This window comes from Cavenderia fasciculata (assembly GCF_000203815.1).
Source record: "Cavenderia fasciculata unplaced genomic scaffold Scf_EUAJFUG02HR96I-5, whole genome shotgun sequence".
Taxonomy (NCBI): Eukaryota; Evosea; class Eumycetozoa; order Acytosteliales; family Cavenderiaceae; genus Cavenderia; species Cavenderia fasciculata.
Window position 1 is genome coordinate 526,611 of NW_004457624.1, and position 27,393 is coordinate 554,003.

The window sequence follows — 27,393 nt, forward strand, 5'->3', positions numbered from 1 at the left end:
ACGTTTCATGCTTTATTAAAATTCCCGTTCCTGTCGTCGGGAAATCAAATCAAAATATCTATCTTCTCTTTCTCTGTTTTTGTTTTTTTTATTTTTATTTTTCCCATTACTATAGGAAAACAAGAAGAGTATAGTCAATTGAGGCAATTGTTCTATACTATTCTTCTATAAACACCACATACAGAGACAACAACAACAACAACACTCACTATACTCTACTCTTTTTTTTTTTTTTCCCATTCCATTCCATTCTATTTTTAATATTATTCCAAATTCTATAAATATAAATACCGAACCCTTTTGTACAGACCTAAAGTATGATGATGATAGGGAACGACAACGATAATAATAATAACGACAATAATAATAATAACAAGGAATAAATATTCCAAGAAAGAGTGTACTAGGGACAGTAAACAGTATAATCCATAACATTCATTCATTCATAATAGAATGTAATTAGTAATTATTAGTTATGAGATAATACAAATTGGTACAATATGACATGACACATACATATTTTAAAAGTTTTTCGGGTTGACCAACTGTCTCTCTCTTTCTCTCTCTTAAACATTTTTAAAATAGTCATTATCATTTTATAACAACACTCACACAACACAAACATACATTCTCTCTATATATGTAACAGCATTTAATTTCATTGTGGTAAATATTATTTTTCAAAACTCCAAATCAAACCAAACCAAAAAAAAAAAAAAACTGGAAATAATAATAATACATGTAATAATACCAATACAATATGATATTAGAATTTCAAATGATGGATGATGTCATATGGAACTGTAAAATAATTTATGTGGAGATGAAATGAATTTAATGAATGGAAAAAGAGCAAGTTTGAGGAGGATGGATCGAAAATAATAATAATAATTATTGAATTCACTACCATTCCCTTGCTGCTTGCAAAGGTCGACCATCATAATATCATTCACCGTTTCACATTATATATTATGTCATATTATATTATATACTACATTTATTATATACCATGGTTACATTGACCAACCAACCAACCAACCAACCTTTGTTAATGGTTATAATTGTGTTTTCTTTCTTTCATCATCATCATCATATATTTATTATTCGTTTTTATTGGATACTCAACAAAGAGATAGAGATTGACATATACAAATAGATTGACATAAATATATATATTAGGATGGAGGATTGCGTGTGAGAGTGTGTAGGATGGGGGGTTGACTTTAAAATATCATTGGACGGAAAATGATAGATAGATAAAACATATTCACACCACACCCCACCACTACCACCACAATTGTGTCACATTGTATTAACGTTAACATATATATATATATATTTATTTTATACTGTCATACAATATAATATACCCATCTAATCTATCTATACCAATCGACTAATCACTCAATACACATACAACCAACAACAACACCAATATTATTATTATCATCATCATAATGACAACGACATGATTCACTCTTTCCTCATCCTCATCATCATCATCATCATCATCATCATCATCATCATCATCATCATCATCATCATCATCATCATCACTATTAACCAATATATTTATAACATCACATTAAAATTAATTTTTTTTGAGAACCAATTTACTAATTACTTTAATTCTTTTATTTCTTTCTTTTCTCACTCACTTCAATTTACCGATACTACCCAACACCAAACATCTAACACAAACTGCCATACCATTTACACTTTTCTTTATGTTATTTTAGTATTACAAACCTCATTCTATCAACATCAACCATTTGCCAACCAGATTGTTTTTACCCTTTCTAGAAAGCACTCACTCCTCACACCACTCTGATTTTAAATAATATAATCCCGTCGTCACCGCTGCCACAACAACAACAACAACTATAAAACCAAATAATCCAACAACATCAACATTCATTCATATAATTTACAATTACAAACAATTATATAAATAGCAAATCATCATCAACCAACATACATATATATATAATAATAATAATAATAGCATCACTTTAATCCAATTCATTCATTCATCCAATTTTTTTTAGGCATTTCAAATATTTCCCGTTCCACCTTTTTACACCTACTCTACTCTTTTTGCCCAATTTACAATCTACTATATATATACTATACTATACTATATTTATTTGTTCAATACAAATCTATTAAAAAAAAAAGAAAAAATGGATAGAAACTCTATATTGATATCATTGGCTGCAGAAATCAGTCCATCATATGCAATGAAAATCAATAATGTAAATATCGACGACCAATTATGGGCCGACAATCTACAAGAATCTGCCGGATTATTCCCATCATCGCCAATGAGAGGTATCATGTCCTCGACAGTATCAAAGTCTAGTAGCAATGGTGAACACATCACTATGGAATCTGTATCATCTTGTGCAAATACTCTATCCACCGAATATTACAATTTCAATTTCAGAATGGGTGCTCCAATCGCTGGAAAAGATTTCGATCTCACTCCAACTTATTCACATGGTTAATTAATATTAAATTAAAACAATAATATTTAATACCAAATATAATATAATATACCACCCAAATGTTCAAAATAATATTTTAAAAAAATAAATAAATATTATTATTATTACTATTTTATTTAATCAAACAAATAATATAAATCTTTATTCTCTTTTTTAAATTTCCAAAATTTCAATAAAAGGATTTTCTTTAATTAATTGTAAAATGATTTTTGAATCTAAACAACCATCAGTATTGAATGTTAATCTATTCAACCGTTTACTTGATTTGATTAAATTACTGATCACTTTAAAATTGAAATTATAATTTCTTTGAATCTGGTCTTCTATTTGACTATTGGTTCTCTTTAAAGTTGGACTATTACCAGATGTATTAAGATGATCTTGTGATCGATCGATAATGATTGATATACTCGAAAGTGTCGATAGTGAAGGTAAATGTTCACTAATTTCTTCAAAAGTATTTCTACTCTTTGTTGTTGCCTTTCTACCAGTATTACTACTTGATGTTGAATTTAAACTATTATTGATCATTATACTATCTTTATAATTATTATTATTATCAATATTATTATTACTACTATTTAAAATGTTTCCTAGGTCTGAAATAAATTGAACATTGTCAAATGTTATATCCTCCAACCTTGGGAAGATTCGTAGAAATGATGGTAATTTACAAGAGATGGTTGAAAAGGATAGATACAATTTTCTGATATTTACAAACCCTGAAGAGTTTAGATAGGAAGTGAGAAGAGGTGAAGCACCAAGATGTGGTGAGGTGGATGAAGAAAGGGATAAAGGTGATGGTAACTTTATCAATCCACTTGGCATGCCAAGTTCAACCAAATTTTTGTTTCCATTACAATATTTTAATAGTTTTTCAATCTCTATATTGGTCGTTTGAAGATTGAGATTGTTTAAAGAGGAGGAGTTTTTAAGTAGAGGAAAATGGATTGGTGGAGAGTTTGTATATAATACTCTATTATCTGTTGTAAAATATTCATCTTCATCATTATCATTATGATAATAATAAAATTCTCTTTGATTTTGTTGTAAAGTTGTAGAAGTAGTAGCGGTTGGTTGTAATGGTCGTTGTGAAGGTGGTAAATAGAGTGATGTCAATGTATTGATATTTAGGGCCAATGCACATACATCACTACACTGTAATTCAGTGCAATTTGTTAGGTATAGTTTGGACAGATAGATACCAGACAATTTAACTATGACATTCTTTTCAACCAATGTATTTGATAGATCAAGACTTTGGATAGTCTTGAGTTTACATAGTATAAAACAAATGGTGGCAGAGGCAAGTCGAGTACATCCAGCAAGAGAGAGATTGGTTACAGTAGGTGAAATACAAGATATACCACTTGGAATCAATTCATCATTGATAAACCTGTCATCTCTTATTTCCAATGTTTTCAAACTCTTGCACTTTGACAATACTTGATTGTAATACCCTAGATCTTCTTTGTTGACATTGTTATTATTGTAAGTGTTGTGCCAAACTAGCGACAATGTTTCAAGTCGCTCTAAAAACTCTTCATGTTGATTGTTACTACCACCAGATAGTAAAATATTTGATAAAAAGCCATAGATATCGTGTGAACCAACATACAAGTGACGAATGGTGAGTGAAAAAGGTAGTACTTCTACCAAGTGATAGAATGGGTTGTATGTGATATCAAGACGTTCCAAATTTCCCATGATCACCGATTTGGTATATTCTATACACATATTGGCCTGTGATGGTTGAATCTGTATATTGATACTATCCAAATGCAATGATTTTAATTTCAAATTAAATGATTGTTGAGTTATTTGCATAGAATTGATATTGTCACCTCCATTGTTGGTTTGATTAATTAGATCTACAATATCTTCTTGAATAGTTGTAGGGATGAGAGGGATTGGTGGCATAAATGATACACCATTTGTATTGTTGCCTCCCTTGATTGACAAGTCTGATATATTTTCAAGATAGGACAATGTATTATTGAGATGATCACATTCAGCCACCTTGAGAGATGTAATCGATTTCAAAGAAGTGGTTATCCACTCCAATAGAGCATTTCCCAAATTAAAGTTGTTGGTTGAATGATGATGACGGTTTAACAATCTTGTAAAATAAGTTACTTCTCTACCTCTTCTAATCTCCTCTGAATATGATAATTTTCTCTTTCTTGGACTTATCCACATTAACAATGATAAATATTGTTTAGTTATAACTGCATCAACTTGGAATGCTTTTTTAATTTTTACTACAAATACCTTAAAATAAATAAAAATAAAGGAATATTAATAAACTTATAATTATAATCTTTTTGATTATTTTACATACTTCAAAATATTGATTATATTTTTGATTAAACATACAAAATTGTTGTTGTTGACTATGATTATTTTGATAGATGAATAATTTTAATTCGACGATGGCATAGAGTGAAAGGATGGTGGCATTTGATAGATTGTTTTCATCGGATATAGTTAAAAAGGTCAATGCCTTGAGAAGACCGATAAACTGCTCTTCTTGGTCCATCAACAACTCTGATCTTACAATATTGGTATATGCCAACAATGCCGATGTTCTCTGAGATGAAGGTACCTGTTCACGTGCCTTTTGTAAACGATTAGATGCCAAATCTATTAATTGATTTAATTTGGTTACATATTTTTCACCTTCTAATTTGTTATTTGAATTATTATTTTGATTATTATTAATATTGTTCATTTGATTCATAATAGGTGATAAAAATTTTGGTTGTAATAATCCTTGTTGTTGTTGCTGATTGTTGTCAATACATTCTTGATAATAACTATTTTGTAATCTTTGGATTTCCATTACAATAGCATCACCTGCATTCAAATCGATAATAGATGGATACTTGGCGATGAGAAAAGAAGAGGATGAATCAGATTGTGAATGATTACTGACAGTGTTGGAATCGTTGGTTGTAACATCACTCGCTTTAATTTGATGACTATACTCTAATAATCGATAGAGTGAATTTTCATTTAAATGAACATTCAACATGGTCAATAGTCTCAAGACTATTACTTTTTCATCTACCAATTGTTTGAGTAAAGGTAAATCACTCTCGAATCCTATAAAATTGATTTGTGGTGGTTGTTGTTGTTTAAAACCATCTGCAATAATCTTGTCATATGATTTTACATAATATGATAATGCACCTCCAATTTCATATTCATTCCACCATGAAAAATCATTTGTTCCAATACTTGTCAAACTACCCAATACTTTTCCAATTACATCTTTACAATTTTCTCCCAATCTCATTCTTTCTCTAAAAAAATAAATAAATAAAAAGTATTAATACTTTTCTTTTCTTTTGTCTTTTTTTTCTTTTTAGTTTTGTTTTTTGATTTACCTAATTTTTTTCTTTAAAATTCTAGAAACAATTTCAGATAGAATTAAAGTTGGAATATAACGTACATTTCTTAATAGTACAAGTAGATAGGTAAGATAAAACATATTGATACCCATTGACCGAATAAAACTAACAATGTTTTCAATGTGAAAGAGTCGTTTTGAATATTCATCTTCCTGGGGTGTACTCTTTCCACCATTTGAACGATTAATAACATCAGAGTGGAAATAGGAGCTGTTAAATGTCAATGCTCGTTTTAGACTACCACTATTATTGCTGTAGCCCCCACCACCAAACATTTCAAGTTGATTTTGTTGCAAGAGTTGTGGATCGTTTTTAAAGATGGATTGAATTCTCTCTGAACATATATGAAGAGTACCAATCAGCGATGATAGGCTGGTTGTCTGACACTCTGGTCGGAAAAGTAGTAGATAGATGGGAGTGTGCGTTGGTGGAGGTGAAATACTACTTGAAATGTCTAGTGAAGATGATAGGATGGCTGAAGATGACGATGGTTTGAGTTGCTGTGGCAAGCCAGTTGGTGTCACTGAATTGACATAGACATGTTCGTTTGCAATTCGCAATTCGATATTTTGGCTTACAATGTTGTGTGTAGTATGGTACAGTTCAGTATACAGTTTACTTAGATGACTGTATGAACTATGATTAGGCAGCATAATGCTAATAGGAGTGGTCGGTGTCGCCATGGCCAACAATCTGTAGCCTTCATAGTCAAACAACACCCAAAGTGGGAATATAATCGATGATTCCAACGTTCGAGTATTTATATAATCTTGATGATGCATTTGCAGCTGATTATAAATCATAAATATATTTCCCAGTGATTTATGATGTGTATTTGAAAAACTATTATCAATTATAAATTTAATTCCCTAAAAATTAAAAATAAATAAATAATAAATAAATAATAATATAGATATCTAATCTAATCTACATACACCAATGATAAAATCACAATCAACTTTTTTATATTTAATAGAGTTTGCTTCATATTTGATTTCATTAATTAAAATTCTTGCATATGCAATTGCACTTTCCTTAAAATCTAAATAAATAAATAAATATTGGTAAGTTAGTCAGTTTAGTTTGTACATTTTAATGTTTGACTTACCTTGAGTTAAATTATAAAGATAACGATATCTAGTTTCCAACTTTTTGATTGACATGATTTTTTGGTGTTTGGTGAACCAATCATCTTCAGTAGTGGTTGTGGAAGAGTATCCTTCCATCTGTTTATAATCATCATCTTCATTGAAATCATCTTGATCATTGAATATGTCCAATAAAGGTGTTGATGGATTGTAAGATGGTTGAGTTGGTGCTACAATTTCAACTCTTTGCTTTTGTTCAACTTTTGTAGTAGTAGTCGTTGCAGTAGTAGTAGTAGTAGCGATATTAATTGGATGTCTGATAATACTATCACCATAACAATCATCTCCATCACCACCAATAGTAGTACCATTATCAATAGTTGTACCACTTGAATAGATATCAGATGCATAGTCACTATTGTCTTGTTCTCCATCATTATCGTCACCGGGTGTTTGAGTTATTGTCATATGAGTTGTCGTTGTCGTAGTCGTCTTTGTTGTAGTTGGTGGTTTAATAGGAGTGTTGATAGGTGATGAAAAGTAAACGTCGATGACTGATGCATCAGACTCTTCATCCTCCTCCTCCTCGACATCATCTACCACATCTTCTTCTGTACGATCGGTACATGTACTTTGATCCAATACACTACTTCCTAACTCTGAAAACAACGGGTCGCCATATGACTGATACGACATCCCTTTATTATTACTCTGATTATTCATTCTAGATATCTAACAATACAATACAAAGTAGATATACCTTCAAGTATATCTATCTCTCTTTCTTTCTCTTTCTCTCTCTTCTCTAATACCAACTAAAAATAAAAAAAGATAAAATGAACTTGTCAGGTGGTTCAAGTAAAAATTTAAAACTATTAAATTAATTTTAAAGCTACTTCAAAACTTTACAAGCTAGGGTTTGGTTAGAGAGTTTAGGTTTTAATACAATTTTATTATTTTATTTTATATTTACTTGTTCAACAAAATACAACAAATAATTAAAAATACATGTACATATATATATCTATGTTTAGAGTAACTTTTCAAAGTTCCAGTAGGTAAGGTCGCTAATGTTTGTGATGGATTTAAAGGAGATGACGAGGTTACCTTGTTCAAAGGCATAGACCCAGTATTCTGGCAACTTGTCGACCTTTCTAAAGACGATCTTGTGGTTGGTGGTGACTTCGGTGAAGGCTTCCTTGACCATATCGTCTTCACATCTCTTCTTGATGTTGGCGGCGATGTTTTGGAGACAGTCTCCAAAGATCTCTCCGATTCTGGTTTGGTAGGAGGCTTCGAGACCTGGGTAGACCTTTTCAAGGGCTTCTTCGTCGACGGACCATTCGTCGCCGGTGGCAGCCTTGATGGTTTCGAGGGCTTCATCCCATGATTCCTTGTTGTTCTTCAAGTCGAGACGGGCTTCCAAAGAGTAGACACCTGGCGATGGGATGATCTTGGCGAGCTTAAAGTATCTGATTTCAGAGACGTTGCATGGAGACATACGGAACAAGAGGACGAGCGAACCGTTTTCAAATTGGAATTTCCAGTAGCTGTTGTCCTTTTTGTCTTCGTTGATACGGACAATGACCTTGTTGTTGGTGTTGGCCTCGATGAGGGCTTCCTTGGTGATTTCGTCCTTGGCAGTGTCCTTGACGTTGGCAGCGACACCTTCGAGGGCGACAGTCTTGTAAAAGAGGCCACCAAGGTCGTTCTTGACATAGTCGTCGGTGGCCTTGGCGTGGATGACTTCAAAGTCAAACTCAAAGGACCATTCGACACCCAATGACTCTTTGATAGACTCGACGGCAGCTGTCAAGTGTTCTTCATTATCTCTAAGAGATTTACGAGCAATTAATGGAAGTGGCATTGTATATATGTAAATATATTATATAAAAAAAATATATAAAATTGTGTGTGACTGGAGATAATCAAGGGTGCAAGTTTAAATAGAGTGAGAGTGAGAGATTCCCCAGCAGCTGTCCAGACACAGCAACCAACCTGGAGAGAGGTCGATAAATTATTAAAATCAAAAAAAAAAAATTAAAAAACAAACAATCTATCTCTCTTCGTCATCATGCGACCAAACCGGTTGATAAAATCAAGGGCTATGAAGCAGTTTAGCCCCTATTTACTCTCGATCATGCTCCGATCAACAGAGTGACAGCAGTTTATCCATTTTTGCAAAAATATCTCTTCAGTTTTTTTTTTTCACCTAAATCTCTCTATTGTTTTTTCCCTTCGATTCGAGCCCCATCACCTCATCTTATTCTTGTGTTGGGTGGGGAAACTCGTTACCTGTTTTCATCTATCGTCGGTTTATCTGACTCTGTACAGATTTATTAACGTTTACCATTGTCCATTATTCTTTGACGTATCAACCATTATATTTCTCTAGATATTCTTAAGTCCTTCACAATTCAATTGGGGAGTATACTGTCATATGATTCTTCATTCGGGCCAAGAGGACCAAGCTAACAATAATAATAATAATAATAATAATAATAAGTTAATAGTTGGTTTGATTTAACCAAAGTAATAAGGTATTGATAAATGATAAATATAACCAGGACGATGAGGCTTCCGAAATTTCTCTATGAGTCAGAGGTCTGTTTTGGGGTTCGAAAAAAAAGTTGTTTTCCCCCTTTCACCCTCCCCCTATGAATGAATTAAAGAGGGGTTGTCTAATAGCTTGTGCTAGTAGTCACTTACTTTTTTGTTTATTAGTTTGAACAAGCGAACAGATAGAGAGACGTAGATAGAGATAGATAGACTGTAGATAGATTGTAGAGATAGAGAGTTCAATTTCAATTCAATTCAATCGATTTTCAGATGATGAATCAATCAAGTGACAATATATTTAATAACTTTGGGTATGCACAGAATGTGATTAGTAGTCCACAACAAGGTGAATGGGTCAAGCTTAATGTAGGAGGACAGATCATTCAAACAACACTTACTACACTTAGAAAGGATAAAGATTCAATGCTCTATCTCATGTTTCATCCTCAACATGGATGGAATCATTGTAGAGATGAACAAGGTGCTATCCTCGTCGATGCAGACCCACGCTACTTTTTGGTCATCCTCAACTTTCTCAGACACGGTGAACTCATTGTAGAACCTCATCTAAACTATTATGGAGTATGGTCAATTGCTCGTTACTTTCAAATTAAACCAATTATGGATTTATTAGATATTGAAGGTAAACTAAACTAAACTATAATAATAATGTATACAATGTTTACTTACATTTGTTATTTAGATAATGATCAAAGTAGTTGGTTAACATTATTAGAAGATAATTTTATGGCACCTGATATGGATACAACTAAATGGGCTGTGAATAGAGATAGTTTGGGTAGTGCATATGATTTGGAGGATGGTAGATTCAAATTTGTGAATCGTGCGTATCTTGTAACGCGCGATCAATTTAATCCAGAGGACGGAGAAGTTCGTCTTACGGGAACATGGTGTCGTGTCAATGTCGACGATTTCTTTCAAATATCGACTCGGTGCGATGGTTCTAACCAGGGATCACCCTACTTTGAAATACAGAATGGACTCGAGTTTCAGTACTGTCGTGGCACGGCCTCTATTATTGGACGAGGCGGTTTGCTTCCATCGGGAGTAGTCAAGATCAAGAAAAAGGGAGACTTTACATTCCCAGCTGGCGTACCAGTACACTTTGAAATATTCGATGATGGCAGCAACGTGTCGTTTACGCTGTGGGAGTCGATTAGCAAGACATCGCTCACCATTGAAACCACCTGTACAAATCGATCACTTCTCAACTATATAGTATTCCACAACCGTGAAAAGACCGGTGCCAACCACATATCCTATCTTTCCAATGTTCGTGTTCAGCGATGGACTCGTGCAACTGCCCGTAAATCAAAGACCAAAAAATTATTAAAGAAAATGAATCATAATTTATCTTCTCCCTAAAACAACACAAACAAACAATATAATAACAAATAAATCAAATCAAACAAAACAAAATTGTAAATACCAACAAACAAACAAACAAACAAAAAGATCAACCATCATTCCTATCCTTTACTCTATCATTCCTATCCTAGTTTTTGAAACAACCAGTGTACACCCTATGTGGGGGTTTTTGACGTTAAAAAAATCTATTTTTTTTCACAGACTCCCTCCCCTCTCGCACCACCAGCACTCTGTGATATATTTTTAAACTCATCCCTCCTTTATATTGCTTCTTCTTGTATCTCTATCACAAATCTATTTATTTATATATATATTATTATCTTTTTTTCAACTCTTTGTTTCTCTTTCTCTTTCACATATTGTTGTTATTGTAAAACGCGAATACAATATCAATCTAGCTAGCAGTAGTGGTCAATAGAGAACAACAAAAGATACAAGAATGTCAAAATTATCTGTTATTATAGTCATGCTCGCACTCGTTTGCGGTGCTTTTGGTGTTAGTATGTATACATACGTTTAACAAACATACATATATTCAAGGTTATATGTACAATACTTACTTACTCTTGTTTCTTTCTATGTTTAAGTTAATTTTGTTACTGATGGATGGATTCAAATCATTTTATCAAATGAAAAGTATGCACCTAATCAAATGGCGGGACATTCAGCAGTACTTAATCCAATCAACAATACGATGATTGTTTTTGGAGGACATGATAACAAGAATGTGTATGGCGACCGTGTCTACAAGTATGATTTGGTAGCTGACAGTTGGTTTGGACCAAATGACACATCGACACGTGACACCAACTCATCGGTGCCATCGGCTAGATGGGGTCACGTTGCCATCACCACACCCTACAACACCATGTATGTCTTTGGTGGCACAGACGGCACCAAGATCTACAACGACATTTATAAATACAATATGGTCTCTGACCGTTGGGAACAGATCAAAGTCAGCGGTATACCACCAGCTGCTCGTTTTGGTCATTCTGGTGTCATGTACCCCATCACCAACGAATTTATCTTTTTCGGCGGTGCTATTGGTGCCGACGGACTTGGCAAGACCAATGAATTGGTCCGTTTCAACTTTGAGACCAATACTTGGGCCGTCCCATCCAAACCTGCTGGATCGGCTCAAGCTCAACCACCCTTTTTAGTCGGTCATTCAGCCGTCATGACACTCACCAACCAAATGGTTGTATTTGGTGGTGTCGACTCGACGGGTCGTGCTACCAACGGCACCTTTTTCTACGATGCTGTTATGGATCAGTGGTTGGACGTGCAGATCAACTATACAGTCTCTATCAAGGTGCCAGCCCGCGCCTACCACGCCACTGCCATCACAGCACTCCATCAAATGATTGTATTTGGTGGTGTAGATTCCAGCAACAAGGGTACATCTGATATTTTCAAATACGATTTCACATCACAATCTTGGTCTCAAATCTTGGCTGCTGGTGATGGTCCTCAAACCTCTCTCTATGGTCTATCTGCAACCGTCACTCTTTTAAATACAATCATGATATTTGGTGGTCAAAGTTCTGATACTTCTTTTTATAATGATATTTTTAAGTATGATAAAAAAAAACAAAAAAAAAACAAATAATAATCTGGAACCTGGAAAACACATTTTAACTAATCCATTTGTTTATTTAGATATAATGTAGTAAACTCTGTATTACGTTCATCTACAGATGGAGTTATTTTGGTAGTATTACTTTCACTTGTTGGTACTTTGATTATTGGTCTTTGCTTTGCACTCGATCTTCAAAACGAAAGAAATGAAGTAGAAAAGTACGAAAGATTGGAAAGAGAGGCTGAACTCAAGGGTCAAAATGCTGAACTAAGAAAATTAAAGGCTCTCAAAGAAAAGGAAGCAAGACAACCATTATTTGAAAAGTTATATTAACCTCCTCATTGGCGACGGTCAAAATTATAAAATCAACGATTGATCTTTACTCTTCTTTAAAAAATAAACTAATAATAATAATAATAATAATGTAATAATGAAAACTATATAGAATCACCACACTCAATTATTATGACAAGATGTTGTAATTGTAATTTACATGTCACATCTAATTACGAATCATGATTATAAATAGATTACGTAATGCAAAGATAAGATCCATACCCAGATATCTATAGTCGGATCGACCATCCTTGATTTTTCACCTTTCCTGTAATATTTTCAAAAAAAACAAGTCGTCATCATGATCAAAGCCAACATCTGAAAACTCTATAAAAACTACAACTCATCTTCATTACATTTCATTGTACAATATATACATAACAAATAAATAGATAAATATAGAAATGTTAAAAAGAGGATTTAAACTTTCAAATCAATTAATCAACAAGTCTACTAGTAGATTGGCTACTGTATCATCATCAACATCATTCACATACAATAACAATAACAATAATAATAATGATTTAACATCAACTTCATCATCTTCTGCATTTGGTAAAAGATCATTCTTTACAGTTATCAATCAATATGAAAATGGAGTTACCTTTACATTGGGTCGTTTAACATCAGTCAAGGGACCAGGTATTAGAATCTTGATTCCAATGCTTCAAACAATGGAGATTGTCGATTTGAGAACCACTAGTATCGGTCTTGACAGACAAGAGATCATCACTCGTGACAATATCTCACTCGTTGTTGATGCTGTCGTTTACTACAAAGTTATCGATCCTGAAAAGGCTGTTATTAAAGTTGTCAATCATGACAAGGTAAGATCAATCAAATGAAATGATAATATAATCTACACAATCAATCAATCTAACCTTTTCTTTTTCTTTTATATTTTTAGGTCATTAGTGAATTAGCACAAGTAAAGATTAGAGAGATTTTATCACAAAATACATTGGATGATGTATTACATAATAGAGAAAAGTTTGGATCAGAGATTATTGAACGTGTAAGAGATATTTCAGAGGAATGGGGTGTTGTTGTTGAACGTATCAATCTCAAAGACATCAAGTTTGAAGAGGGTATGGTACGTGCTATGGCTAAAAAGGCAGAAGCTGAAAGATTGAGAGAGGCAAAGATCATCTCTGCCGAGTCGGAAGTACAAACTTCACAACAAATCTTGGAAGCCGCCAGAATGCTCGAATGTTCACCATTGGCAATGCGTCTTCGTGAATTGGATTCACTCCAACAAATCGCCAAGGAATCATCCAACAAAATCATCTTTGTTCCAACTAGTCTTTTTGGTTCTCTTCATGCTGCTGGTGAATTAGTAAAAGAAATTGCTAAAGATAAAAAGTAAAAGTAAATAAATAAATCTAAATAATCAAATCTAAACTAATAATACTTTTGAATAATATTTTTGATTCTATCTAATATACAAACATATTTATTAATTGTTAATTGTTGATTGTTGGGTAATATTTTTTACATTTACCCATTTTTTTTTTTTCTAACTTTCTTGGATCAAAAAAAATATTTCTTTTCTTTTCTTCTCTATAAATATATTATTATTTGTTGTTGTTGTTGTTGTTGTTGTTGTTGTTGTTGTTGTTGTTGTTGTTGTTGTTGTTTTGTTTTGTTTTGGTTATTATTTATATATATATTATTATTATTATTATTTATCTATTTAATTTTTAAGAGCATCAATGATTTCTTCTTTCATCTTTTGTAACTCTTTTCTAATTTCTTGAAGGATTTCTTCCTTTAATAGTTGCATGTCGTCGGAGAGAGCGGATGGAGGGGATTGAGTGGACGATGGGGATAGACTTGGACGGTTGGCAGTTGGAGGTGGTTTTGGCTTGGGAGCAGAGGCAACTGGTTTTGGTTCGGGTTTGACAAATGAGGGGGCTGGGGTTTCCTTTTTTGGGGATGGGGACGTGGACTGGGGCTGGAGCTGGGGCCGATGACTCTGTTGGCTCGGCAGCAGCTGCCTTTTTCATATTGTTTCTCTTGGCCAACATCTCGGCCATCATGTTGCCGCCACCGCCGCCACCGCCACCCATTGGCTTGGGAGCACCGCCGGCTGGAGCACCTCCTGCTGGGGCACCACCGCCGCCAGAGGCTGGTGGGGCTGCTGGGCCATTGGCAACAAGTGGACTGCTCTTGTCGACAGTGACGGTCTTTTTGAGGGCACCCTTGGAGAACCCTTCGATCGAGCCCAAGAGTGCGGAACGGCCTTGACCGCCAGCAGGCTTGGAGACGGGGGGTGGGGGTGGTGGACCTGGTGGAGCGGGTGGCTTGGGTGGGGCAGGTGCAGAGGGTGGTGGGACGGGTGGGCCGCCGGCTGGAGGAGCAGGGGGTTTATTGAGGACGGTCGATTGGGGACGGGCGGGTGGAGCGGCTGGTTGTGGCTTGGCGGCGACAACCGGTTGTGGTTGGGGGACTGGTGGAGCAGCGGCGACTGGGGCGGGGGCTGGAGCACCTCCCTTGACCGACTTTAACACATTCTCAAAGCCCGAGCCAAATGCCTCGGCCTCGTCTCTCGACACAAAGTTGATGCCATAGTGGGTACGTTGGTCAGAGAAAGTGTGGAAGTTCTCCGAAGCACGTTTGTAGACGACATCCTTGGTGACTGAAAAATTGACCAAAATGTTGTTGAGGTCTTCCGAGGCACGTCCAATGACACGGTAAGTGTTGTTGCCTTGGTGGTGGTACATCAACAAAGTGGCTGGTGTATTGCTGCTTGGAACCCAGTTGCTGGCAGCTGGCGAAAAGGTGAACACTTGTGCTCTACCTGTGAAAATGTGAACTTCACTAAAATAAGTAAACAAACAAACAAACATACAAAATTAATACATATTATTCCAAATGGTGTCACAATAAATCCTTTCTATCCTATTCTATCCTTTCTATCCTATCTATCCTATCTATCTATCAAATTGTCATATCTACATCATTGCCATATTTTATCTATCAGTCTAGTCTAGTCTGTCACCAAGCTAGTTATCTATCTATCTATCTATCTTTTCTAATTATCTTTTTTTTTGTGGATGTATAAATATTGTATCGAAATCGACCGACACCACCTCACTCTCACAAGGAGTAAAACATTCTACTAATCCATCTCTCGTGTATGTCACACACAACATGTTAGTGTATGTAGACATGCACGTCAAGTCAACACCATTGGGTTTTAAAACCACTACCACCATTTTGTTTAGAAACCAACTACTAACATATGTGTTAAAGATAGATACTGCATTGTTGTTCGTGCTAGCTTGTACTACTACTGTATATTATATCATTGATGTTGATAGATTCTTGAAGATAGGAGGGAAAGGAAGATGTAGTAGGTCGGGTCATTGACAACTTAAACTTACCTCATGGTTATGTTGTTTATATATCTTTTTCAAATGGAAAGTTAAAAAATGAAAATTGGTGAATGGTTTGTTGTTGGGTGATGATACTGTTGTTGGCTGGCTGGCTAAGCTGTTTGTTACTTTCTCTCTCACAAATCTTTAAAAAAAAAAAATCCTAAAAATAACCACACAATATTGTTTCAATGGTGTTGTTGTTGTTTATGATAAAATATAGAGTCGTAAAGAAGAATTATAAATATATGTATATATGATATAGATGTTCTATCTTTCTTTCTCTGTGCGTTGTTTTATATCTTTATGTTTTTATGTGCGTGGATAGATAGAAGCTGCTGCTGAAACTGGTGAGAGGGTGGGTAGTTTAAAGGAGAGAAAGAGTGTGAGAGTGAGGCAAGTCCGCTAGCTGCTGTGTTTTCAAAAAATTTAATTTAATTTCACCAACTTTTTTGTTTTTTTTTTCAGCGATGGCCATCCAACCACCCAAAAAATCTCAAATGCCATCGCACGATTCAAGATCTGTTTTTGCATTCCCGAGCGGTAATCGATTTGTTTTAAATTTAATTAATTAAAGAGAATTTAATTTAATTATTTAAAATAATTAAAAACGAACGAAAGAAAGAAAACAAATAATAATTAAGTTAATTAAACAAATATTAGTTAGTTGGTTGGTTGGGTTTATTCATCTTTATGATTGTTGGTGAAATAGTAGTAGAGGAGACATTGGTATTTTGATCATTACTATTACTTTTGTCATTCTTGTTTTCATATGTACATTCGTCATTGTCATTGTTATCTTTATCTTTGTCTGTAGCAGGAGGAGTTGTTGTATTTGTTGTTGGTGGAGTTATTTCTGGAGCGGTTATAAGGTCAACCTCTTTGTCTTCAACTAAATCTCCATTTTCCATTTTGTTATCTTTTTCTTTGTGGTTATCTTTTCCCTTTCCATTACCATTTCCATTTTCCCGATCTTCTATGTTATTATTATTATTATTATTACCATCAACATCCATTATGGTTGATTTTTCTTTTTGGTCTTCAATGTCTCTTGAATCATCCAGATTTTCAATACTTATATCTACATTGTGAATTTCTGGTCCTCCTTCTCCACCCTTTTTCTTCTTTTTTTGTTGGTCATTGATATTATTAGTGTTATTGTTATTGTTGTTGGATTGTTCAATCTTATCTACATCAATTCCACTTGGTTGTCTTTTTCTTTTTGTCTCTTTTTCATTTATAAGTACAACCACTTTATCCAAACAATCTAATTCTTTTTGACTAATTGGATCAATTCCTGTACTGGTATTATTATTATTATTATTATTTTGTTGTTGAGTATTAATAGTTGTATTGTTATTTTCCTTTTCTTTTTCTTTTTCTTTATCATCGTTGTCAGTAGTGGTAGTGGTAATATCTACATCAGTGTCAACATTTTCACCTTTCTTTTCTTCACCATTTATCTTTTCTTTTTCTTCTTCACCCTCCTTTTCTTTTTTTTCTTTTTCATCATCTTCATCTTCCAATTCTTGTTCAGCTTTTAAAAAGAGTAAGAGAGTTTTGATTGTATTTCTCTTGTCTGGAATATCAGAGAGAGGGAACCATTTGGGACGTTTAAGAGGTTGTTCAAAGTTGGTTTCAGGGTTTCTACAAAACAATTCGATATAGTGTAACAAGAATACACCACAATCGTAGAGATTATCTTGTTTTGGTATATAGACTCGAGCAGCGGGCAGAGTGGTTGCATTAAACTCTCTTTCGGGGATGGTCCCATTTGAAGGGATCGATTTCTTGTATTTCCATTCCATTTGCAGATAGGATCGAATCTTGTTGTGGAATGCATTTTTGTTTCCACCCAGTGAATCCAAGTGCATAATTAATGGTCTATTTTCATTGGTTGATGTTTTTGGATCTTGTCCACAAAATGAAACTATACATAATGTCCAATGAAAACTATAAAAAAAGAGTTTAGTAATCCTTCTTCTTCTTCTTCTCATTATCATTTCTACATACTTTTCGTTAATAGGTATAAATAAGAAATCTTTTGAGAAAATATCAGTATCTCTTGTCCATTTTGAAATCTTTTTATATGCTTCTTCAATATTCTTTAAAGATAAGTTATTATAGAAAAAAGTTGAAAAGAAATGAAATCTATTCTCATCTCTTGGATGTACATAATGATTTTTAATATATCTATAAAAAAATTGGTTCATTAGTCGTGTTTTTACAATATGAACAAGTCTGTTATTTAATATTTCATACCTAATATAAAAATCGATTAAATTATCATTTAAATAGTTTGATGATTCTAATCTTAGTAAATCATCTTCTGTTATCCTTACAATATCCATGATATTTGGATTATCTTTAATTGGAGGATAGGTGACTATAACATTATTAACCACCTTTCCAGCCTCCCTAAATAGTTTTAAAAAATTTATATAAAGTTAGTCATGGTATGGTATACCTCTTTAAATTTCAACATACTCTGTTTTAATCAATAATTTAATCCAACATGATTTCTCTATCAATAAATCTTTAAGTAATAAATAATGTCTTTTATCAATACCCTTGATTAATATATCTCCTGGGATACCATATTCTTTATCTATAGATTGAATAAATAAACATTAATATATATAGTTGGTTGGTATAGACAACTACACTTTGTGACATACTCGTAACAGTTTTAGGATCTTTTAACCAATACTTTGTGAATGAGAATTCTTTTGTATTGATCATCAATGTACCATTATCTTTGAGAAAACTAAATGTGAATTTAAGTAGGTCCGAGTAGTTGATGATAAGGGTGATTTCATTCTTGATCGATGTGTTTGGTTGGATTGTTTTCAGGTCGATGGGGATCTCCATCGCCTCTGTCTTAAAGAGTACTGGATGTTGAAGTATTTTGATACGATTGGTATAGATTGTGAAACCACCAGCTTTGAGTTTGATGTTACCTTGATCATCCAAAATATCTGTACATACAGGTGTAACATCCTGAACAATACCATTAAGATCTTGTTGTCCATTATTATTATTATTATTATCAGTTGTTGTTGTAGTGGTAGTAGTAGTTGATGATGATGATAACGTCGATTCATTCTTGTTGTTGTTGGAAATAGTCATTGGTGAAGATTGACTGGTATAGTCATCTTCATCATCACTAGAGAGGTTGAGAGGATTGTCGCTGGTTCCCTTGCCATCATTTTTAGGCATAAACTTGTCAAACTCGTCGATGAGTACATTACTGTATTTGTAGCTGTTCACGTCTCCCTTGGCCGTCATATAGAGTGCGTCCAATCCCTCGTCAAAGATACGTTCACCCGTCACTTTGTCCACCTCGTACGGGTACCCTTCTTTGGTGTACCGTATGGTCGTGTTGGGTGGTGCTACCTTTCGTCTAATCCTATTGAGTGACATCTATATGATGGTATTATCTATCAAGATAATACTCTATCTAATACACAAATATAAATAAAAGGATATGGTGATGGTAATATATAATATAATATATAAATATAAATATAAATAGTTGGTTAGTTATTCGTTGTTCACAACCAGTATCCACGAATGTTTACAAAAGAGAGGGGGACACCCAACAAACAACATTTTTATTAATTTTTTTTTTATTAAGTTTAAACTAGTTCATCTATCTTGAACAAACTCTCTATGTCATAATATTATTATCAATCTATCTTGTACATATACATATTACTTATCTTTGTTGATAGATTAAAGTAGATTGTATTTTTCTTGGAATAATTATACTAGTTTGGACTTTATTCGAAAACAAGTCGGGTAGTTAGTTTTGTGTGTTATGAGTTTAGTGTAGGTTTTCATTCATTGTTAAAGAAAGAAAGAATGAATATGTAATGGATCAATCATCACAATCTTCTTCTTCTTCTTCTTCTTCTTCACAGTCATCGTCATTATCATCATCATCATCATCATCAAGCGGCGATGATAATTGTAACATTAAAAGTATTATAATGGGTGGTGCAGCTGCAACGACGAATAGTAGTAGTAGTAGTACTACTAAACCCAAAGTCGTCCCACAATCACCTGTCAAGCTACGATTGGGAACATCATTCGTAGCACCTTATAAAAAGATAAAGATGGATGAATTACAACAACAACAACAACAAGAGAAACAGAAACAAGAGAATCATCATCATCATCATCATCAAAATATCAAACCAATTACTTCAACTACTAGTAATAGTAATAGTAGTAATAGTCCAATGACATCGGCTATTAAAAAGATGATGCTTCAACCTGTATTTGATGTAGACCAATTGGAAGAAATCAAAGAAGATATCGTTGTACTAACCACATTTGATGGAAAAGAAGAACAAGTATCACCAAAGAGGAAAAATGCATCGTCGGCTAGTTCAGTACCTAAAACATCAACTGCTTCTACTACAAGTACAACTGGTACGACGACTACGACAACAACAACACCAGCACCAATCAAGACTAATAGTACTGTCAAACTATCACTAAAGAGTAATAATCATTTACGAAATACCGGAGGAGTCAATACAACCAACACCAATACTACTACTACTACAACCTCTAATAATAATAATAATGATAATAATAATCATAATCATAATCATGTTGGAGAATCACAAATTGAACCAGATATATTAGAAGCAATTAATTTATTAAAGAAATCATTGGAAGGAAAGAATAGAGGAGTTGCGGATGATAAGACGCTGTTGCCAGTGGAATGCGATGTGACAACACTCAACAAGACACAAAAGGAGATATTGGATGTGGTATTAAATCAAGGCAAAAACATATATTTCACGGGACCTGGAGGTACAGGTAAAAGTTATCTCATTAAAACTATTGTACAGGAACTACACAAGATGGGTAAGAGTGTGTTTGTTACGGCAACTACTGGTATTGCAGCATTGAATATATCGGGTACTACGATACACTCATTTGCAGGTATCAAATACTCGAATGCTGAATTTACAGAGTTGCTAAGCTCAGCCTACTCTAAAAAGAATAATTGGAAGTCATGTCAAGTACTGATCATGGATGAAATATCAATGTTGGATGGTTTGTTTTTTGAAAGTTTGGATCGTATTGCAAGAACGATTCGATCGAAAATGAATGTAAAAAACAAACGTGTGCCACCTGGTACAGACCCTCTCTCTATACCTTGGGGTGGCATACAACTAGTGTTGACAGGTGACTTTTTTCAATTGCCGCCTGTACCATCCTACCAAGAACAATCAAAAATAACCAATCCCGATAAATCACTCGTCAAAAAGAGAAAGTATTGTTTCGAGGTGGACTCTTGGACCGAATCAGTCGATGAAATCTACCAACTCACCGAAATATTCAGACAAAAGGATCCCAAGTTTTCAGAGATGTTGTCTAGAATTAGAATTGGTCAACCTGACGACACTATCATTCAAGTTTTAAAACATCATCAAAAAGATTTGGTATTGGGTAATGGAATATTACCAACTCAACTTTATACTACCAATCGTAGTGTTGAAGAAAAGAATATTTATCATTTACAAATGATTAAAGATGAATCTGTATGAAATGAAAGAAAACATATATCTATAACAATATTTATTTATTAATGTATTGTTTTAATTTCTTCTTTAGGTAAAATATGAAGCAGTTGATTATTTGGCAGATAAAGAATTGTTGGCACCACCAAGACAAAAGATATTGACTGCAATCTATGAGAATTCGAAAAAGTCATGTTTGGCAACCAAAACCATCGAGTTGAAAAAAGGTGCACAGGTAATGTTAATTCGTAATCTGACAAGTACACTTGTAAATGGGTCACGTGGTGTCATTATTGGATTTGTGTCGCTGACACCGGAATCCAAACGTAAATTACTACACTATTTTTGCGAGTCAGGTGAAGGCAGGTTGATGGAACAATGGCAAAGAGAAAAGATGCGAGATTCTATACAACAAGCATCAGTCTATCTAGAATCGCAGACACATACTTTATTGCCAGTGGTTCGATTCATCAATGGTGATGTAGAACTACTCAAACCTGAAAAGTTTTCAGTTCACTTTGACAAGGCAGAGAGAACCTATCGAATGCAGATATGTCTTAGATTGGCCTACGCCATCACTATTCACAAATGTCAAGGTATGACTCTGGATTGTGCTCAAGTATCACTCAACAAAATATTTGAAAATGGTCAAGGTTACGTTGCACTCAGTAGATTACGTGACCTACAAGGTCTACAAATCATTGGTGACATAACCAAGAAATGTTTTACTGCTGATCCAAAAGTAATCAATTTTTATAACAAATTAAATAATCCTCAGATTCTACAAAATCAAATTAATCATAATAATCAAAATAATAATAATAATCAAAATCAAAATAATAATAATAATAATCAAAATAATTTTAATAATGATCCATTATTATTATTTTCAACCAATAATGTAAATAATGATAATGTTCCAATTTATTTTCTTTGTCCTATAACGAAACAATTAATGAAGTTTCCAGTGATAGCACCGGACGGATATACCTATGAAAGGTCAGCTATTTTAGATTGGATCAAAGAAGAGAATACATCCTTTGTCACAAAGAAACCTTTTACTATCACGGTATTTATTCCAAATAGAAATTTGGAAGCACAAATACAAGACTATTTAAAGAATAAACAAAATGTACCATAGCAGGCCTGTGCACAGTCTCAAGAATCCAACCTATACAAATTTTTGTGAACTTCAAGTATTTTTTTGGGAGCGAAACTTTTCAAAATTTGTCTCATTCATGAAGCTTTGCATATCAGTTTGTTAAAGTTATATATATATATATATAGATAGATATCTATTGATGGCACGACCTAAGAAGAAAAAGGTTGTAACACCAGTTAAAAAGAATGAAAAGAAAAAGAGAAAGAAGGAAGAGGTTGAAGATGAAGATGAAGATGAAGATCTTGAACAAGTAGTAGTCGAAGAAGAAGAATCAGATAAAGAAGAAAAAGAGAAGAAGAAGAAAGAGAAAGAGGAAGAAGAGGAGGAGGAGGAAGAGAAAGCAATGGTTATAGATACATTGACAATTAGAGAATTACAATTAAAATGTTATATGTGTGATGTTGGGTTGATTGATACGATAGATGGAGTACAAATCAAGAATCCACTTAGACCTTGTTCAAAGTGTCTAAAAGATACACATACCAAATCGTGTTCGTTTATCGATCGGAATGACATCTTTTCCTGTATGAATTGCTCTACCAAGAACAAGTCAGTGTCTAGGTTCTACGCTGACTTGGGTACAGGAAAGGAAAGGATAGGTCCTCGGTCGGCTAGAGCTATACCTACCAAGAACACAATGATATACAGTGATGATGAAGACGGTGGACGATTAAACAAACAAAAGGATACAGACTATGTCCAAGAAGACGATGAAGACGAATACACTGAACGACCAATCCAATTTACAAAAAATGGCCAATCAATTGAATCTCCCGATGTATGTAAACTGTATATATATATATATATATATTTATATGTATACTGATCTTTCTAACATTATTTGCTTTAGATATGTTATCCAATATTTCCAACTAAACAACCACAATTAAAACATGGACAAGAATACAAAGCACTGTTTAAAAACTTGCAAGGCGAACAAGGTATGATGTACAAGCAAGGAAGACACAATGCATTTATTAATTGTAGGATGACGATGGAAAAGACGATAAAGAGTATCACCGACAAGTTTACATCGAATCCTGAAGCAGGACCTATATCAGATTATATCATTGGTGCATACGATGCATTGACATTGGGTCAGGTGAGTCGTGAAATGCGTGACAAGAGACGAACGTTGTATGCGAGTGACACTGAACCTCTCCCAACAGTGGTGTTGAATCGTCGGTTGGCAGCATCACACATTTCAACACCACTAGAGGCCATTAAAAACTCGATCGTTGCAAAGACTCACGCCATGTCTGGAAAGGTCGATACCAGTGTACTCAGACCACCATCGATTGTTCTCAGACCTGAAAACACAACATCATCAGCACTAAGAAGTATCTATTACCAATTCACAACTTCAAAATCACAACATGATATACCTGGTTTAGTACCTGATAACCCTGTCAATGTAGATGGTCATGAAGGTGGTGGTGGTGGTGGAGATGAAAATAGTTTTGACGACAGTCGTGAAGGAGGTGACAATGTCAAACCAAGAAAGAGTCTAACTACATTTGTCGATTCGGCAAAGATACGTGATGAACTAATTGCTTGGTACACTATTGGACACCATCTACCATTACTCACAAAGATTGTAGAAGCTAATCGTAGAAATAATCCAAATGTCGATCTTGATGGAGTTAAATTTAAGCGAGTCACTCCTATTGTTGCTTTGGAAGCTTTCGAATCTTGGGATACTATTATAGTTCGTGATATTATATTATTTTTACAGTATGTAAAGTAGTATAAATCTTTATTAAATTGAATATTGTTATTTATTAATTTATTTAATTATTTTATTTAGTTCACTTCAAAAATCAATACCATTTATATTATTATTATCAGTATCAACTACATTTGATGCAATCAATCAAATTCCGAGAGAAGCTATTTCACTCATCTCTAACAAATGTTTTACATTGCGATCACAGAGCATGGCATTTGATTCGTTTGTCAAGGGCGTGTTTGTGGATTTTAGCTCGATTGTTGAGTTTGGTCCACAAGTATACGCATTCTTGTATGAACAATTTGTACTCAACCATTTATCAATGGAAACATTAGCAAATCAATTATTTGTAAGTAATCAATAGATCAAACAACTTGTACCATCATCACATTAATGCCTCTTTTTTATTTATTTATTTAGTATATAATGAAACATCATTTCTTTGATCATCCATTATCATTTTTATGTCATGAATCATTTGGTAGGATGGTTGATCAGTCTTTGGGAAACAAGGATCCAAGAGATAAAGATAATGAAGAGATGAGATCTGGAAATGGAGGAATAGAAGACTCGTATGAAGTGAACAATGGGTCGTATGAGGACAAGAAAGAGGTTAGCGATAGAAGTGAATGGACTGATCACAGTAGTATTAAAGAGTCGGATATGGGAGGTTCGGATGACGACGACGATTGGTCACCACCACAAAAATCTGTATTCAACCATGAAGATGGAACCGAGTATGAACCATCAGACGATGACTCTGAAATGACTCTAGCATCTGATATCTCACACGAAAGTTATTCACCACCACTCAATTTCAATAATAATAATAATAACCACCCTTCCAATGGGCATCTACTAGTAGTAGGGGAGCAGTCATCAGCAGCAACAGTCCACACACCAACGAGAACTAGAGTTCTGGAAAAGAAGAAACAAGATCATCTTGACGACCTCTTTGAAATGAATCAAGGTTTCAAATTACTTTATCCAAGCGTGTTGCTTGGACTCAAGGATCTCTCGGAAACCCATATTGGGAATCTTCACGACTCTGATGTTATTAGAATATACCTACGTCGACTGGGACTGGCGTCACATCAAGACGAACTAATACACCTCAAGAGCATGTATTCTAAATTCATTATCGATATCTTTGCCTTTAGATCTCTTCGTCCTCATCTCATCGAATTTTATTTTACCCTCCTCAAATCCATCCCTTCTCGAGAGTATAGCTCAGTAAGTGGTGGAGTAGCTGGAGGACAAGGACAACCAATCAGTTACAGTTACCTCTTGTATCATATTGCAAAGAAAACTGATAAATCACTTTTACAAGTATTTTTAAATTATTTAAAGTATGTAACAACAAATAATATATAGTATATGGTACAGTTATTAATACAATTTTGATTTGATTTATTTTGTAGAAAAAAACCAATAGAAGAGACACTTGATATTTTGGAATCTGGATTATCAGTTATTTCAAATATGGAACTTGGGTCTATGCACCGACTCATTAGGATGATGTCGGCAACAAAATCAAATTATTACAAGGAACTAATCTCTACCGAGATCTCTAGAATTTCAACAGACTTGGGAAAGATTATTTTAAAATTTAAAGAGGCAAAAGTACAACTAGAATTGGAAAAGGAAAACAAAGATAAAATGATGTTGGATCAAGATGCTGACTCTAGTATAGAAATGCAAGAAATGTATGTTTTAAAAGAAATATATTGATTGATTTATATATTTATTTATTGATTTATTTTTAAAATGTGATTTAGAAAAATGAAAGGAAATAAAGGTAAAAAGAGATCAGAATCAATTAAACATTTGACACGTGTACCACAATCGGCCATCCTATTAGAAAGTGCTCAAAAATTATTAGGACATTTCCTTTCTCGTGCTTGGTAAATATATAAACAATATTAAAACACAAACAAAACATATATATATATATATATATATACCTTTTGACTAATCTTTATTCTTATATTTGATTGATTTAGTGATAAATTTATAGCACCTCAATTAAGTGAATTCCCATTATACGAAATATTCTATCAAAATGATGTTCAAGTGTTAAAGAGAGCTTTTGATGTTCAACATGCATCCGATATTCAAAAACATATTGAAACATCATCTCAAATCCTTGGTTGTTCATGTTGTCCAAAGAATGGAATATCCCCAAAAAGTGAAGATGTTACCATTATGTTTGTATCTCCCAAATATATATATATATATATATATATATCTATCTTTTTATTCTTCCACTCTTATTAACCAAATTAAATTTTCTTTTTAAAAAGGTATAAAGTATTTAAAGAATCTGGACGATATATTAATATTTATGATTGGTTGAATTCATATTGTATGTCCAAAGGTAAAAAAGGAATTCCCGATGAACAACAAGCAGTCTTTTCAAAAACAGCTGATATCCTTCAAATCCTTGGCATTGTGAAACGAACCAATCGAAGAACAGATCACGTTGTCAAAGCTTTTTTTTAGAAATAAAGCTTTGCTATCATCATCTGTCACACTAACCCAAATAAAACGTATCGTGGCTTTATAAAGATAATACGATCGCTCTGTGTGTTCATTGGTTTTGGACAGGCAGGATCGATGATGGATGTGCCCTTATCGTAGATGCGAAATATCTCTTTTTGTATTATCAATAATGATCGAGTTATTAGACCAATGGCACAAGTCTCAACAAA

At 33.9% G+C, this 27,393-nt stretch overlaps 9 protein-coding genes across 9 annotated transcripts; 5 read left to right on the forward strand and 4 right to left on the reverse strand.

The window, feature by feature from the left end:
• Positions 1-2,183: 2,183 nt before the first annotated feature.
• Positions 2,184-2,507, forward strand: DFA_11222 (uncharacterized protein; the record flags this gene model as incomplete). The annotated part of the gene is made up of 1 exon (XM_004350115.1): positions 2,184-2,507. The coding sequence occupies one exon, from the start codon at positions 2,184-2,186 to the stop codon at positions 2,505-2,507; it is 324 nt and encodes a 107-aa protein (XP_004350165.1).
• Positions 2,508-2,660: 153 nt separating this feature from the next.
• Positions 2,661-7,704, reverse strand: DFA_11223 (uncharacterized protein; the record flags this gene model as incomplete). The annotated part of the gene is made up of 5 exons (XM_004350116.1): positions 2,661-4,778; positions 4,849-5,812; positions 5,897-6,789; positions 6,856-6,962; positions 7,029-7,704. The coding sequence occupies 5 exons, from the start codon at positions 7,702-7,704 to the stop codon at positions 2,661-2,663; spliced, it is 4,758 nt and encodes a 1,585-aa protein (XP_004350166.1).
• Positions 7,705-7,770: 66 nt separating this feature from the next.
• DFA_11224 (uncharacterized protein) lies at positions 7,771-8,875 on the reverse strand (the record flags this gene model as incomplete). Its single annotated transcript, XM_004350117.1, has 2 exons — positions 7,771-7,823; positions 8,116-8,875. 2 exons carry the CDS (start codon positions 8,873-8,875, stop codon positions 7,771-7,773), a joined length of 813 nt encoding a protein of 270 aa, XP_004350167.1.
• A 965-nt stretch (positions 8,876-9,840) lies between these two features.
• On the forward strand, positions 9,841-10,953 carry DFA_11225 (uncharacterized protein; the record flags this gene model as incomplete). The annotated part of the gene is made up of 3 exons (XM_004350118.1): positions 9,841-10,210; positions 10,271-10,390; positions 10,448-10,953. The coding sequence occupies 3 exons, from the start codon at positions 9,841-9,843 to the stop codon at positions 10,951-10,953; spliced, it is 996 nt and encodes a 331-aa protein (XP_004350168.1).
• Positions 10,954-11,395: 442 nt separating this feature from the next.
• Positions 11,396-12,871, forward strand: DFA_11226 (uncharacterized protein; the record flags this gene model as incomplete). Its single annotated transcript, XM_004350119.1, has 3 exons — positions 11,396-11,456; positions 11,544-12,534; positions 12,619-12,871. The coding sequence occupies 3 exons, from the start codon at positions 11,396-11,398 to the stop codon at positions 12,869-12,871; spliced, it is 1,305 nt and encodes a 434-aa protein (XP_004350169.1).
• A 407-nt stretch (positions 12,872-13,278) lies between these two features.
• Positions 13,279-14,240, forward strand: DFA_11227 (Erythrocyte band 7 membrane like protein; the record flags this gene model as incomplete). Its single annotated transcript, XM_004350120.1, has 2 exons — positions 13,279-13,701; positions 13,782-14,240. 2 exons carry the CDS (start codon positions 13,279-13,281, stop codon positions 14,238-14,240), a joined length of 882 nt encoding a protein of 293 aa, XP_004350170.1.
• Positions 14,241-14,567: 327 nt separating this feature from the next.
• On the reverse strand, positions 14,568-15,843 carry vasP (vasodilator-stimulated phosphoprotein; the record flags this gene model as incomplete). The annotated part of the gene is made up of 3 exons (XM_004350121.1): positions 14,568-14,619; positions 14,708-15,694; positions 15,833-15,843. The coding sequence occupies 3 exons, from the start codon at positions 15,841-15,843 to the stop codon at positions 14,568-14,570; spliced, it is 1,050 nt and encodes a 349-aa protein (XP_004350171.1).
• A 1,067-nt stretch (positions 15,844-16,910) lies between these two features.
• DFA_11229 (uncharacterized protein) lies at positions 16,911-19,674 on the reverse strand (the record flags this gene model as incomplete). The annotated part of the gene is made up of 5 exons (XM_004350122.1): positions 16,911-18,204; positions 18,265-18,444; positions 18,514-18,669; positions 18,739-18,859; positions 18,930-19,674. 5 exons carry the CDS (start codon positions 19,672-19,674, stop codon positions 16,911-16,913), a joined length of 2,496 nt encoding a protein of 831 aa, XP_004350172.1.
• Positions 19,675-20,126: 452 nt separating this feature from the next.
• Positions 20,127-27,184, forward strand: DFA_11230 (uncharacterized protein; the record flags this gene model as incomplete). Its single annotated transcript, XM_004350123.1, has 12 exons — positions 20,127-21,812; positions 21,886-22,692; positions 22,791-22,860; positions 23,079-23,415; positions 23,602-23,731; positions 23,804-24,687; positions 24,761-25,031; positions 25,103-26,031; positions 26,104-26,388; positions 26,461-26,586; positions 26,686-26,889; positions 26,986-27,184. The coding sequence occupies 12 exons, from the start codon at positions 20,127-20,129 to the stop codon at positions 27,182-27,184; spliced, it is 5,928 nt and encodes a 1,975-aa protein (XP_004350173.1).
• Positions 27,185-27,393: the final 209 nt, after the last annotated feature.